Genomic DNA, 14,482 nt, shown 5'->3' with positions numbered 1-14,482 from the left:
CCGAGGGACCTCCCACAGCCTCAGGGTGATGCTGGAGATCTTCACCACCAATGTCTTTCCCATCTGCCCTCCCCAAAAAAAGGTCAGTACAAACTAGGCTGAGGACACCTGGTCAGGTAGGAGACTTTGAAACTCGGGTGTCAATAACTGTTCAGACCTGCATCTGGAAATCACATGAATTAAGTTGGTTTTTTGTGGCTCTCCCGCTCACCCAGGCCGTCTGGATGCACCCGGGTGCATGTTGCCACATTCTGCTGCAAACAGGTGCCAGCAGCTCTTGTGACTTAGCTGTGGGTGACAGGTGCTGGGCACGCATCTGCAGCGGGGCCCCCATGCAGCCCGCAGGCACTGTGGGCCGTACGCTCTGTGGTGCTTTCCTGTTAGGAGTCAACCTGTTCATTTTCTTGATCCTCTTTTATAAAATGTACTCAAGTCACATATAATTTCTACGCCACTCACAGGTTGTACAACTGCCATGCAAATGCATTTCAGATTTACTTTTTTTTTTTTTTTACACAGTGAACCTTCTTTATTTTATTCTATTTTATTTTATTTTAATAGGGTCTCGCTCTGTGGCCCAGGCTGGAGTGCAGTGGTGTGATCATAGCTCATTGCAGCTTCAGAACTCCTAGGCTCAAGCAGTCCTCCCACCTCGGCCTCCCAAGTAGCTGGGACCACAGGCATGTGCCACCACCCACCCACGCCTGGCTAATTTTTAAATTTTTTATAGAGATGGAGTCTCACTATGTTGCCCAGGCTGGTGTTGAACTCTTGGCCTCAAGTGATCCTCCCACCTCAGCCTTCCTGAAGTGCTTGGATTACAGGTATAAGTCACTGGTACCTAGTCTGGATTCTTTTACAAGCCTATTTATGCAAAATTTAAAATCTCCATTGATCCTGTCAGTCTCTAGAATCTCAAAAAATTACCTTTTGACCTGTCAGGCAAATTGGTTTAAAACATTCAAAATGTCTTGGCTGGGCGTGATAGATCACACCTGTAATCCCAGTACTTTGGGAGGCTGAGGCAGGCGGATCACATGGTCAGGAGATCAAGACCATCCTGGCTAACATGGTGAAACCCCGACTCTACTAAAAATACAAAAACTTAGCCAGGCATGGTGGCGGGCGCCTGTAGTCCCAGCTGCTTGGGAGGCTGAGGCAGGAGAATGGTGTGAACCCGGGGGGCGGAGCTTGCAGTGAGCCGAGATGGAGCCACTGCACTCCAGCCTGGGCGACAGAGCGAGACTCCGTCTCAAAAAAAAAAAAAAAAAGTCCTTTGTCTTAACTCCATTTGAACCAGCTCACATCGATGGGCACAAGCATCGCCAGGAAATTCAGTGTCGTAAGCTCGGCGCCTACTTGTGGCTGCTGTGTTCTAAACTCCCTTTCCTGTGCTCAGGTTCCGGCCCACACAGCAGGAGGACACACTGCCCAAGGGACCAGTTGGACAGCCTTCTGGCTTTAGCGCCTGAGCCCTTCAGGGCCTTAAATACAGAAAGGAACCCAGTGCTCTCTGCAGCCCCCCCGCGACAGTTGCTGCAGCGCCAGCACCACCTGTGTCGGGCTGTCGTGCAGTGACCGGACTCAGTGTAGGAATACAGTGTGCTAGATTAAGATGTGATAAAGTTTTGGGAAGCCGAGACGGGCAGATCACAAGGTCAGGAGATCGAGACCATCCTGGCTAACACGGTAAAACCCCGTCTCTACTAAAAAATACAAAAAAACTAGGCGGGCGAGGTGGCGGGCGCCTGTAGTCCCAGCTACTCAGGAGGCTGAGGCAGGAGAATGGCCTAAACCCGGGAGGCGGAGCTTGCAGTGAGCTGAGATCCGGCCACTGCACTCCAGCCTGGGTGACAGAGCAAGACTCCATCTCAAAAAATAAAAAATAAATAAATAATAAAAAAGATGTGATAAAGTGTAAAAATGCATGTTATAGCCACGGTGGTTAGTATTCACATGTTTTGTACATATGATTTTTATAAATCTATTAAAATTTGTCTTAAATTATACCTGTTTTCCTGGCGGGTTGTGTCCCTGCCTCCCCCACCAGTGCTGAGAAGTGGGGGCCCCTGAGTGTGGCGCCCACCCGCCGCTTTTTTTTTTTTTTTTTTTCTTTTTTTTCTTTTTTTTTTTCTTTTTCCCTCTGTCTCCCAGGCTGGAGTGCGGTGGCGCGATCTCAGCTCACTGCAACCTCTGCCTTCCAGGTTCACGAGAATCTCCTGCCTCAGCCTCCTGAGCAGCTGGGACTACGGGCGTCCACCACCATGCCCGGCTACTTTTTTGTATTTTTTTAGTAGAGACGGGGTTTCACCGTGTTAGCCAGGATGGTCTCAATCTCCTGACCTCGTGATCCACTCGCCTCGGCCTCCCAAAGTGCTGGGATGACAAGCGTGACCCACCGCGCCCGGCCCACCCGCTGCTTTCAAACAGAAGAATGTGGCAGCAGATTCTGTCGCATCCACAGGCTTCCAGGGTGCGTTCCACCGCGGGGCAGGCGCCTTTCCGGAAGCAGAGGCCTCCTGGCGTCTTCCACTTGTCTGCGGTGCGCGGAAGGAGAGAGGTGAGCGCTCAACACAGAGCCCGGCTCAGGCCTTAGACCCTGTCCCTCCTCTCCTGAGCTCTACCCTCCCCTGGCCTTTCCATCCCTCCCAGGCACTGGCGTCCCGGGTTTGCTCTTCCTCCCAACATTGGCAGGAACCTCCCGCATCACCCAGTGTTGATTCAATAGAGTTGGTCGTTTTGCAGCTGCTGGTCGCCACCACCAGACCTGTGGGTGTAAGGGACGCGCGCAGGCAGCCAGAGACTGCAGCCCGCAGGGTCACACAGGAAACGTGCTGTAAGTGACATTCATATAAACAGAAATAATGGGCCGGGCGTGGTGACTCACACCTGTAATCCAGGCACTTCGTGAGACAGAGGCAGGAGGACTGCCTGAGCCCAGGAATCCGAAATCAGCCTGGGCAAGGTGGCGAAACCCTGTCTCTACCAAAAAAGAGTTTTTAATTAGCTGAGTGTAGAGACACACACCTGTAGTCCCAGCTACTTAGGAGGCTGAGGCAGGAGAGTCGCTTGAGCCCAGGAATTTGAGATAAGCCTGAGCAATATTGCAAGACCCCTGTATCTAAAATAAATACTTAAATTTTTTTTAAAAGAAAAGACTGGGCGCAGTGGCTCACACCTATAATCCCAGCACTTTGGGAGGCCAAGGCAGGTGTTTCACTTGAGGTCAGGAGTTCAAGCCCAGCCTGGCCAGTACTGCAAAACCATGTCTCTACTAAAAATACAAAAATTACCCAGGCATGGTGGCGGGCACCTGTAATCCCAGCCACTTGGGAGGCTGAGGCAGGAGAATCGTTTGAACCCAGAAGGCAGAGGTTGCAGTGAGCCAAGATCACACCGCTAGGCTCCAGTCTGGGTGACAGAGACTGTCTCAATAAAAATTCAAAAAAAATGATGATCCCCTCCAGCCCCCAAAACACACACTAGCCTTTCCTTTTTGTCACAGCGCATGAAAAGCATCCACTCTGACGTGGGGAGACGTGGAAACGGGGAGTGAACGTTTGCGAAGTGACTCTCCGTTTGACAGGTGTTTTAAAAACCTCCAGCAGTGTTTGTGGATGGGCGTCCGCGTGGGTAAATGAACCCATCCAAGTCAGCAGAGGAGCCAAGTCTCAAGAGGGGAGCCGCGCCCTGCACGGAAAGCTCTGCAGCAGTACATGGCAGTCCTGTCGGTAGGTTCCCGTGGGCTCCTTGCATTCTCAAATGCAAGGAATTGTTTACCTAATTCAATAGACACATTCCCTGTTTTCGTTTAGAGTTCTAGAATTTCATCCTCTTCCTTTAAGCCCTTTTTAAAATTTGGAGTTGAGGCCGGGCGCGGTGGCTGACACCTGTAATCCCAGCACTTTGGGAGGCCGAGGCGGGTGGATCAGGAGTTCGAGACCAGCCTGGCCAAGATGGTAAAACCGTCTCTACTAAAAATACAAAAATTAGCCGGGCGTGGTGTGGCTGGCTCCTATAATCCCAGCTACTTGGGAGGCTGAGGCAGGAGAATCGCTTGAAACCAGAAGGTAGAGGTTGCAGTGAGCTGAGATGGTGCCATTGCACTCCAGCTGGGCAACAAGAGCAAAACTCCATCTCAAAAAAAAAAAAAAAAAAAAAAAAATTGGGGGTTGATAGCATTTATTAATTTTGAGAATGAAAATGTAAAATGGAAACATTATAGAAAACCTGAGTAACACTATTTATTTTGTACATCAATGTCGTCCATCAATCATTGCATTATAAAATGCTCCAGGTGTGTTTCCACGTGGACTGGACTCTTAAAAATAACCATGTCATATGATCGAGCGGTGATTAAAGCTCACCTAATCAGGGCTAAGTCGTTCCCATCGGGAGAGGCTATTGTGGGACTTGTATGTCAGGCCAAGGGATGCCATGGGCTCTGTTGTTGGGGCAGAGGAGGGAGCTCTGCTGGGCGCGCTCTCCTTTGCCCGCTTTAGGCAATGCTCCTGCTCGGGGCTCCGTGACAGACATCAGGTTGTGCCATCAAGAGCCCCACGCGAAACAACTGCCTCCAGGTGGTGCATGCGGGAAGGCGGCTAGAGGATGGCAGGAATGAAGAGGAGACATCCCCCTTCTGACAGGGGCTCCCTGCAAGCCCCAGGAGGCCGCCTGGAGTTGGGTTGGCAGCTGGCACAGCTGCTGCCCCCACCCTGCCCACCCGATAAAGGTCTCGAGCCCTCACAAGGGGGCGCCCAAGAGGATGGCCACCACCCACCCAGAGGGGCACAGGTCGAATGTGGTGGAAGTTGGATCTCACTTCAGATGGAAAAAAAAAATCGCCTGTTCTTGCAGCTTCCCTCCCTCTTTCCTTCCTGCTCTCCTGTACATCTGCCTGTGTTAAGCGACCCTGAGAAAAGCGTGTTCTCTGCCTCTTCCAACCCGCTCCATTTCCTGTGGTTTCTGTGACTCGCCTGTTCCCAGAGGCCTCCCCAAGGTGGGCAGAGCACAGGGAGAAGTTGTTGCTGAGCGCGGACGCAGCTCGGCCCCGGCCTGCCCGCTTCTCCCTGACCACAAGACCAAGCCCGGCTGCCCATGCCCCATCCTGTTAGAAGGGGCAGTGGAGCTCCTACGTGAGAAAGCGTTGGAAGAAGCGGTGAAAAGTTCACTGCCTTTGGCTGCTGAAAGTCTGACCGCAGGGGGCGGGACGTCGGCTTCAGACTGGTTCCCACGCTGCCCCAAGGAGCCGTCAGCCACGCTCATCACCTTTGTCCACGTGCCAGGCGAGTGGGCGCCCGCAGGTGCCACCAGCGTGCAAGAGTCAGGGCTGACAACCACGTCCCCATTCATTCCCGCCGGTCACAGACCACCAAAGGAGGCTTGTGAAATAGACTCACAAAGCTTGGCGAGGGCCCTTGAACCGAAGATGGCCTTAGACTAGCCGGGGACGAACACGTGTTGGCCTTTGCTGAGAAATGACGGTTCAGTCATACTGTATCTAGAAACCCAGGCACACTGTGGCGGGCAGAGCACCCCGCCTGAGAGAGAAGATGCACATTGGGCCCATCGTCAGCAGAGCCAGAGCTCTCGGCAGCAGAGGAGCACGAGGTTGGAGCCAGGTTACTCCGGGACTGGCTCAGTTTCCATGTAACGGAAGTGCGTTCAAAGCCTAGGGAGCCTCAGTGGTGGAATCTGGCGGGTGTCGTCTCTGGTTAATCTCGCGAGAGCGCGGGCGCCTCTGAGAGAGCGCGGGAGGTTAGTCGGGCCTGGCTGCCGCGGACCCTCCGTGAGCGGCGTTCCTGCGCAGCCGGGGAAGGTGGGGGCCGCCATGTTTGCTCGGCTCCAGTGAAAATTTGGATTGCCTCATCGTCGCGGGAACACTGCAGCCGGGAGAGAGTTGGACTGAACGCGCGGTGACCCCCGGATGCTTCTTGGAAATTGCTTTTTAAAATAAACCCCTGCCATCAGCCTGTTTTCATTTGCCTCCCTACCCAAGAAGCCGAGTTCAAAAATAAACCTCCGTTCTTCCGGGTTCTCATTCATCAAGGTGCTGCTGTACGATGTCAGAAAAGGGACGGCTCCGGGCGGCCTTCTCCACCGGTGATTTGCATCTGTTTTGAACAGCGTTGGCAGGCGGCGGCGGCTCTTCACAGTGAAGCAGGAAGCGTTTCCTAGATTACCCTGCGGTGTTTATCTTTGACGGCCTGGTGTTCCAAGAGCCATCAGTTTGCTGTTTCCTTGGGTTTCCTTGAAACTGGGCACCTCTGTGTGCCGTTGTCCCCACAGGGATGGCGGCTAGATTTCAGCTCTGGTGCAGCCTGCTTGCAGGGTGAGCTCCAGAGAGCCCTTGGGTGCAGGGCGAGCCGCTCCCTGGGGCCTCTCCCAGGATGGCAGCCAGGTCCCCGCGAGTCTGTCGCCCTTTCTGGAGCTGCAAAGCCGGCCTAGAGGACGGGCCCTCATTTGCTCCCAGCACACAGAGGCAGGCCCAGGTCAGGTCTGAGAGCCCCATCGCGAAACTCTTGATTCTCTCCGTCTTCACGGGGATAGGGATGAAAATATTCCTGTCCGGGCCTCACCTTCCTTTAATAAACAAATCAGTGAAGCCCCAGCAACCCCGGGGGTGTTTCCATTGGCACCTCACCTAAGAGTGCCGGCCACCCACCTAGGTCGCCCCCCAGAGTGGGAAGGAGCTGCCAAGGCCAGAAAGCCTCCTGGTAATCAGAACTGACGGGCATGGGGGCTGGTGTGGGGGCTACTCAAGAATCAGGGTGCAGGCCTCCCAAGTCCGTGCACCTTCTTACTCTTCCTGCTCAGATCTCCAAGGTTGCTTTCCTAAGAAAGCCACACAACAGCAGGAGAAGTCGGGGTTCAAGCAAGAATAGACTGCGTCTGAACTTCAGCTCTTCTGCTTCTGAGGCTCCAGCCCTTCCCAGTCGCATCTTGGTGGCCACAGCCATGCAGTGGGGACGCAGCCATCTACCTTACAGGTCATTTTGAGATTCGAGGATGATAATGAGAAAAATTCCGTTACGTAGGAGAGACCCCTTCAGAGGTGGAGTTGAGCCACCAGGGAAGGTTTGCCTGTCCAGGTGGACTTGGGCAGGGCAGCCGGTCCCTCCCTCCAAGACCTAGCTGACCCTGCCTATTGGGTCTGCAGAACAGCTCCCTTGGCACCATATGGATACCCTCTATGTGTGGGTGTGTCCCTGGAATGTTCTAGCCTCCCCTTTGACCTTGGTGGGATCTAAATTTGGACACCCAGCTTTATCACTCGTACTTGACTGAGCCATTTTATGTTTAAGGCTTTTGGAGATTTCTTTCATCAGGGAAAGGTCTGAAGCAGATGTCCCACGGGACAATATTAACAGGTCGGCATCCCTCCCCCCTCACCCATGCTCTGGAAACGGGGGTGGGGGCAGAGCTCCACTCACTGTCCTGTGCCCTCAGGGTTCACACCATGGACTGGAGTCGGGATGCTGCTTCTCCCCTCTCTCCCGTCTGACAAGGAGTTTGGGCTTTGGGGAGGAAGAGACAGAAAACAATGAGATTTCGGGAAAGGACTGCTGGGCTGCCTGAAGAGAGATTTGCCTCTGAGAGGAGACACTGCATCTCACCCCTTCATCAAAGCATGGCTGTGACGTGGGAGTGTGTATTCTAGCTACTTCAGAAGGCAAGTGTTAGCTTCCCCAGCCTCGTCGCACACACACAGCAATACAGATAACATCTGTCGTGACCTGAAAATATTTTTAGCTCCATGAGGCCCCACTGACTTGCCCTGCCAAGATGGGTGAGGCTCTCAGAAGAGAGGTCATCGTCAAGCTGGAAGACCCATCCTTGTGAATTCAGGGGCTTCTGACAGATAAGGAGACGAGAAAGCAATTAAGTGCTTTCATTTTTTAAAACTGAAAGAACCATGGCCCTGTGTTTCTTGGAAACCATCATCTCTAAATTTAATCTCAGTCCAACTTTTGCAGCGCTTAAGGAGTTTAGAAAGATTCGTGAGCTGTGGCCTTCATTATCTCTCCGCCGCCTTAGCATCTTTTCTGCTGGCTGACCCAAGTTACCCTTCACCGCAGCACAGACAGAAGCTGGGGCTAACACAGGGGAGAGGAGGGAAACCGATTTCTCTTCCTCAAAGTTGCATTTCAAAACAGTCTTCCCAACAGCTGTCTTAAAAAATTTCACGGCCGGACGCGGTGGCTCAAGCCTGTAATCCCAGCACTTTGGGAGGCCGAGACGGGCAGATCACAAGGTCAGGAGATCGAGACCATCCTGGCTAACACGGTGAAACCCCGTCTCTACTAAAAAATACAAAAAACTAGCCGGGCGATTTGGCGGGCGCCTGTAGTCCCAGCTACTCGGGAGGCTGAGGCAGGAGAATGGCCTAAACCTAGGAGGCGGAGCTTGCAGTGAGCTGAGATCCGGCCACTGCACTCCAGCCTGGGCGCGAGACTCCGTCTCAAAAAAAAAAAATTTCACTCACATCTGCAACTAGGTAAAGGCTGTGGATAAAAGGTTTTTTTAGTGGTTTGCTCCTGCCTTCAAAATGCTTTTTTGGGACATGCATCACAGTTGAGGGTCAAAGGACGTGGGTACAGAGAGAGAGTGCGGAGGCTTTGGCCATAACCCCAACGCACTCCCACCCTCAGCCTGAGCCAGGCTGTTCTATTTTTATCACCTGTTTAATCTCACATCACTCCAGCGGTTAACCTTTTGCAGATGAAGGAAATCGGAAAACAGGTCAGGTCATCTAGCAGGTGCACCAGCCAAATCCCCACAGCAAACGCCGAGTGGGGCTGACTGTTCATGAATGGCCACAGCGATATTCTGTTGCCTCACATTCCCTGCCACGTCCCCTCCCCGTGAACCTGGGGTGGGTTCCTTGTCACTGCCTCAGTAGAGTGCAGGAAAGGTGACACTCTGTGATGTGAGGCTGAGTTATGAAACGCCACAGAGCTTCCATCCGTCCCTCAGAATGTCCACCTTAGGAGGGCAACCGCCATATTGTGAGGAAGCCCAGGTCACTTTCTGAAAGGCCTGGCTCTTCGTCTCCCCTCTTCGTTCTGTCAGTTACCTCCCAGGTCACCGTCATGCCCCTTAGAAGCTATGCAAAAGAGAGGGGTATGGATGAAGGTCCTAATGTTACTTCTCAGCTGCATCTTTGCTTCTCTGAAATCAACACCTACTTGTCCCTTTGCATTTTCTGAGACTGGGACCAGGAGCCTGCTGTCCGGCTTCCTCACAATATGGCAGCTGCCTTCCTAAGAGGATGCCTGTCCTCCATGGAGAGTCTCACTTGGGCGGGAACCAAGGCCTGACATTCCCAGCCAGCTTCCTCAGTGTCTCACTCTGTCACCCAGGCTGGAGTGTAGTGCTGTAACCTCGGCTCACTGCAACCTCCACCTCCCAGGTTCAAGCGATTCTCCTGCCTCAGCCTCCTGAGTAGTGGGGATTACAGGTTCCCACCACCACACTCAGCTATTTTTTATATTTTTTAGTAGAGACGGGGTTTCATCATGTTGGCCAGGCTAGTCTCAAACTCCTGACCTCAGGTGACCCACCCACCTCGGCCTCCCAAAGTGCTGGGATTACAGGCGTGAGCCACAGCGTGTACCCAGAAAGTAGCCACGTGAACAAACCCTCCAGTTGAACCACCGAGGCAAACCATCTCCACCAAGCTCTGCCCAAGTTACAGATTCATGAGCTAGACTGTTGTGATTTAAGCCACTTAGTCTTGGGTGGTTTGTTTGCAGCAACAGCCACCAGGCTCCAGCTTTCACCTTCCGTTACTGCAGTGCGCTCGGCCGGCACCTTCCATTGGCCACTTTCCGAAAGGCCTGGCTCTTCATCTCCCCTCCCAGGTCAGTGCCATGCCTCTTTGAAGCTACGCAAAAGAGAACGGGACAGATGAAGATCCTAATGCTGCTTTTGAGCTGCATCTTTGCTTCTCTGAAGTCAACACACACTAGACATTTTGCATTTTCTGGGACCAGGCCTGGGAGGCCTCCACCAATGTCAGATTCACAAGGAAGCGTCAGTGCCCTCCTCTGCATAGCCCTTCCCGTTTTAGTTTTATATTTTGGATTGTTTTTCCTAGAAGCCCTCCATAACCATATTAGCCACCCACCCACAAAAGGTCCAAGCTGCCCTGTTCTTGCCTCTTTCTAGATAAGAGAGCGTGAGCGGTGACCCCACCCTCGTCGCTCCGAAGGGATTCTGCTGTTGGAACCGGAAGTCTCTGTCCCTGGGACTCTCCACTGCAGGCTGAGGGGGACGTTTGACAATAAAAGGGTCAATTCATCAGGAAGACACGACAATCAGATGTGCATGGACATAAAGGAGCTTCAAAATGCAGGAAGCAATATTTGGCAAAATTGAAGGGAGACAGATGAAATGCCCAGCCATGGCAATAACACCCCTCTCTCAGCAACTGATCGAACTAGACCAAAAAAAAAAATCTGCTCACCACCTCCACCTACTTGGTACTGACAGTGCAGCCGCCTTTGCCAAGAAACTGTCCCAAAAACATCACCGCAGTTTATTTTCCCCACGGTGAGCTGCAGCTGCCTGAGGAATAAGGGGGCCTCTGCCCTCAGTGCATGTCAGACACCCTCAACTCCTGCAGCCTCTGTCAGAAGAGAGGGCAAACCCCAGAACTTGCATGGACAGCCCCGGTGAAGCCCGTCAGGATCGCCACAGAACTGGGCACTTTGTGTGTGCATGGGGTTGATGCTTGAGATAGAGACAAAACCCTGTCGCTTCCCCTTTGTGGAGGAGACTCAGCCTTGGAAGCTGGGTTGCAGAGTGGAACCCGTGTGCCCCCAGGGTTACTCCTCATCTGAGCTGGCCTCTCCAGCTCTGGCTATAAATAGCTAAAGGGCAGGCCTGCAGCCTGGGAGGAGACAGGACGCACGCTGCCTCCTTCTGCCTCTGTGGGCGAGGGGGCTCTGTCCCAATCCCAGCACAGCCCGGGTTGTACTCCCTGAGAAGTGTCCAGGAGCAGAGAGACCTCTCCCTGTGTGCAGGCCCGTGGGAGCAGCTGGCTGGGACACCGGAGTTGAAGGAGGTGCCTGAAGACAAGTGGTCCGTGGCTTTTTCAAAGAACCTTTCCTTTTTGTTCTCAGACAGTCTTGCTGTGGTGCCCAGACTGCAGTACAGTGGCATGATCACATCTCACTGCAGCCTCGACTTCCTAGGCTCAGGCAATCCTCTCACCTCAGCCTCCTGAATATCTGGGACCACAGGCATGAACCACTGCATCCAGCTCATTTTTTAATTTTTCTTTTGTAGAGGCAGAGCCTCACCCTGTTACCCAATCTGGTCTCAAACTCCTGGCCTCAGGCAATCCCCCTCGCCTTGGCCTCCCAAAGTGATGGGATGACAGGCCTGAGCCACCACCCAGCCAGGCCCTTCCTCTGAATCCCTGGCAGGTCAGTAGTGGCCTCAGCCACTGGCCCGTGCTGGCCAGCATCCTAGGGAAGGAGACGCAGGGCAGCCCCTGCTGTGCTAACTCTCTTCCTCATCCCGGGGGCAGGAGGCCGACTCTGCTCTGGAGAGTTTCCGGGCACTCAGCTTCCTCCTCAGGGAGGAGAACTTGTCCCCCAGGACCTTGCGCAGCCCCACGCTGTCCCTGCTGCTGGGTGGGTCCTGCCTGATGGCCGGGAGCTGACCTGTGAACATCTCCCAGCGGTCGAGGGCATCCACAGCTCTGTCCACCTGTGCCAGCTCCTCCTCCGCCACTTCCCGCTGCAGGGCCTGGATGCACATGGCCAGCCACCGTTCATGCTCCTTGATAGCCTCCGCAGGGCCCCCGAGTGCCGGCGGAGCCTCTGAGGCCACCAGGGAGCTCAGCCCTTCCTCTGGCTCCACCTCTGGTCCCGAGGAGAAGGCGTGACTCCAGGCTTCAGGGGTGAGGGGTTCCGACGCGCTGGTGCCGGGCTCCGAGTCACTCTCGCAGCACATGCCCGAGTCCGCGCTGGCGGGCGGGGTGTCCTCCCACGCCGACGGCTCCCCCACCTCCTGGCCGGGCCACGTCCCCGCCACCGCCCGAGTCCAGGTGTAGAGTCTCTAAGAGGGAGAAACACAGGCTGAGTTTGCTCCCTGCCAGCCCTCGTCTAGCCAGGGAACTGCCAGGAGACCCAGCTCCTTACCTAAGGGGACCCCACCGTCCTCAGTTACCCAGGGGCAGGAGTCAGGCTGGTGGTGTGAGGGCTCTTCTGACCAGCAGCTTCTGAGGACTCACGTCCAGGCTGTGTCGGCGTCAGAGGTATCTACCCCCAAGAGCCCACCATTCAGGAACTTCATAAGCTACTTGTTATCCACAGTTAAAGAACAAAGCACTTACAGTTTTTTGTTTTTTTTGAGATAGTGTCTCACTCTGTCACCCAGGCTGGAGTATAGTGCTGTGACCGTGGCTCACTGCAACCTCCACCTCCCAGGTTCAAGCGATTCTCCTGCCTCAGCCTCCTGAGTAGTGGGGATTACAGGTTCCCACCACCACACCCAGCTATTTTTTATATTTTTTAGTAGAGACGGGGTTTCACCATGTTGGCCAGGCTAGTCTCAAACTCCTGACCTCAGGTGACCCACCCACCTCGGCCTCCCAAAGTGCTGGGATTACAGGCGGGAGCCACAGTGCGCACCCAGAAAGTATACATAATTAAATAAAATTTTAAATTTTAAAGCAAAGGTCCGGGCATGGTGACTCACGCTTGTAATCCCAGCACAGGGAGGCAGAGGCAGGAGGATCACTTGAACCCAGGAGTTCAAGACCAGCCTGGGCAACATAGTGAGATGACAAGGGGAAAAAATAGAAAAAAAATTAAAGCAAAAGGAATACTTGAAACTCACTTCCTAAATGTTTTCTACATCTCACTCTTACCTCTGCTTTCAAGGTTATTCTCCTCTCCTGCATCTGTACAGGGGACACGCAGTTTAACAAGGCCCCACCGCACGCCTCTTCCCAACTCAGAGCTCACTGACATCCCATTGGGACCTGACATCAGCCACAGTGAGACTGTTTACACCACAGGAAGTGGTAGAGACCACAAGTCCGGTTTTCTTTGAGAACATTCCGCTGATTGCTTTCCATGGACAGCAGTGACCTTTTCTGGCCAGGCCCTTGGTCAGCTCTCCAGCACCAGCCAGAGCCCTGGGACAGCAGGTGACCTCACATCCGCACCGCTCCCATCCCTACAACAGCAAGGAGGGCCAGGCCACCCTGGAGTGCCTTTGCCTTGGCGCTTTTCCCTCCATAGCCACGGGCAATGGTGCTCGTGGAAGGGAGAGCTCTGGGCAGAAGGAGGAGCTACACCCTCCAGCTCCAATCCAGGCTACGCCAGGTCAGCACGTGTAGGGAGGGGCACACACGTTATAAAAGTTCATGTCAGATGGTTGCACAAGACCCCAAGTGAAGGCATCAGATGAGAGCTCTCAACCCTTTCTGCAGACCAAGCTGCCCTTCTACCTGTTACACAGCCTCCCCAGGGTACTAAGAGCTGCCCCCTCGATAGGGCACAGCTGGTAGCAGCCTTTACAAGGCGTCATCAGGTGCCAATGCCATCACGCCGCCTGCACCCTCAGGAGATCCTCCTACCCTCAGCCATGGCTCCCCCCAAGTCACAGGCTCCTCTCAGCCTTCCAGTTGGGAAGGCTGCTTCCTCTGTGCCCCCTTCACCTTCCCTTTACTGCCAGTCTTCGAAGAAGATCCCTACAGAGAGATTCCAGCACTGTGAGCTGGAAATGCCCCCGCCTCTAGTTCAGCAGTGTCACCCAGGAGCCCTGCACGTACCCCTCCTCGCTCTGCCCCAGAAGGAAGGCGGGCGCGGCCGGGCCCTGCAGGGGGTTCTGACAAGCTCAGTCTGGGAACTCCCACCCGCCTCCACGGCCTGGACCCAGCACCATACACTCCCACCCGCCTCCACGGCCTGGACCCAGCACCGGACACTCCCACCCGCCTCCACGGCCCGGACCCAGCACCAGAAGGAGGAGGATGCAGGGGCTTCCCAGCGCAGTTTCATTGGCTGCTCTTATGCCTGTGCACGGTGCACAGCTGATAACTGGTTTTCATCCAAAGGTGGGTTTAAAGAAAAATTACCACCACCTGCCTTTGCACTCAGAACTCAGGGTAAAACTTTCAAGCCTGCAAACAAATCTTCCCCCACGAATACAGACAAGCCGTTTGCTGGGCAGCCCCACTCCGGGTGACAGCAGAGGGAGTTAGGAATGGAGGCCGCCTCCAACACAGCCTTGTTCTGTCAGCTCCCACCTCCTCCCAAGGGGCCTGTGCCTCCTCTGAGGGGCAGTGACCCAAGTGTTGGTGACGGGACAGAAAAGAGCAAGTTACCCTGAGAAGACCGTGCCACCCACCGGCTGCACCAGGAAGGCCCCACGCCGCTGCAACCTCCTGGCCGCAGCCGCCACATGCGGGCACTGGCAGGACTCGACCTACCGCCAATGAGATCCGGATGGAGCTCAACCC

General features: G+C 54.2%; 1 protein-coding gene and 1 long non-coding RNA gene across 2 annotated transcripts in view; one reads left to right on the top strand and one right to left on the bottom strand.

Annotated features, from left to right (window-relative positions):
- The first annotated feature begins 207 nt into the window (after positions 1 to 207).
- LOC105522442 lies at positions 208 to 2,007 on the top strand. The gene is made up of 2 exons (XR_001003444.1): positions 208 to 1,617; positions 1,906 to 2,007. It is a non-coding gene; the product is annotated as an uncharacterized LOC105522442 (long non-coding RNA).
- A 9,501-nt stretch (positions 2,008 to 11,508) lies between these two features.
- The window catches only part of AMZ1 (archaelysin family metallopeptidase 1), a 42,405-nt gene continuing 39,431 nt past the window's right edge, over positions 11,509 to 14,482 (bottom strand). Inside the window, exon 7 of the mRNA XM_011956974.1 lies at positions 11,509 to 12,069. Coding sequence (XP_011812364.1) covers positions 11,509 to 12,069 — 561 coding nt within the window. The remainder of the gene's footprint in view (positions 12,070 to 14,482) is intronic.

Source organism: Colobus angolensis, unplaced genomic scaffold (assembly GCF_000951035.1).
Source record: "Colobus angolensis palliatus isolate OR3802 unplaced genomic scaffold, Cang.pa_1.0 Scaffold43, whole genome shotgun sequence".
Lineage (NCBI taxonomy): Eukaryota > Metazoa > Chordata > Mammalia > Primates > Cercopithecidae > Colobus > Colobus angolensis.
The sequence above is the reverse complement of the archived record's forward strand: the minus strand, read 5'-3'. Positions and strand labels throughout refer to the sequence as shown.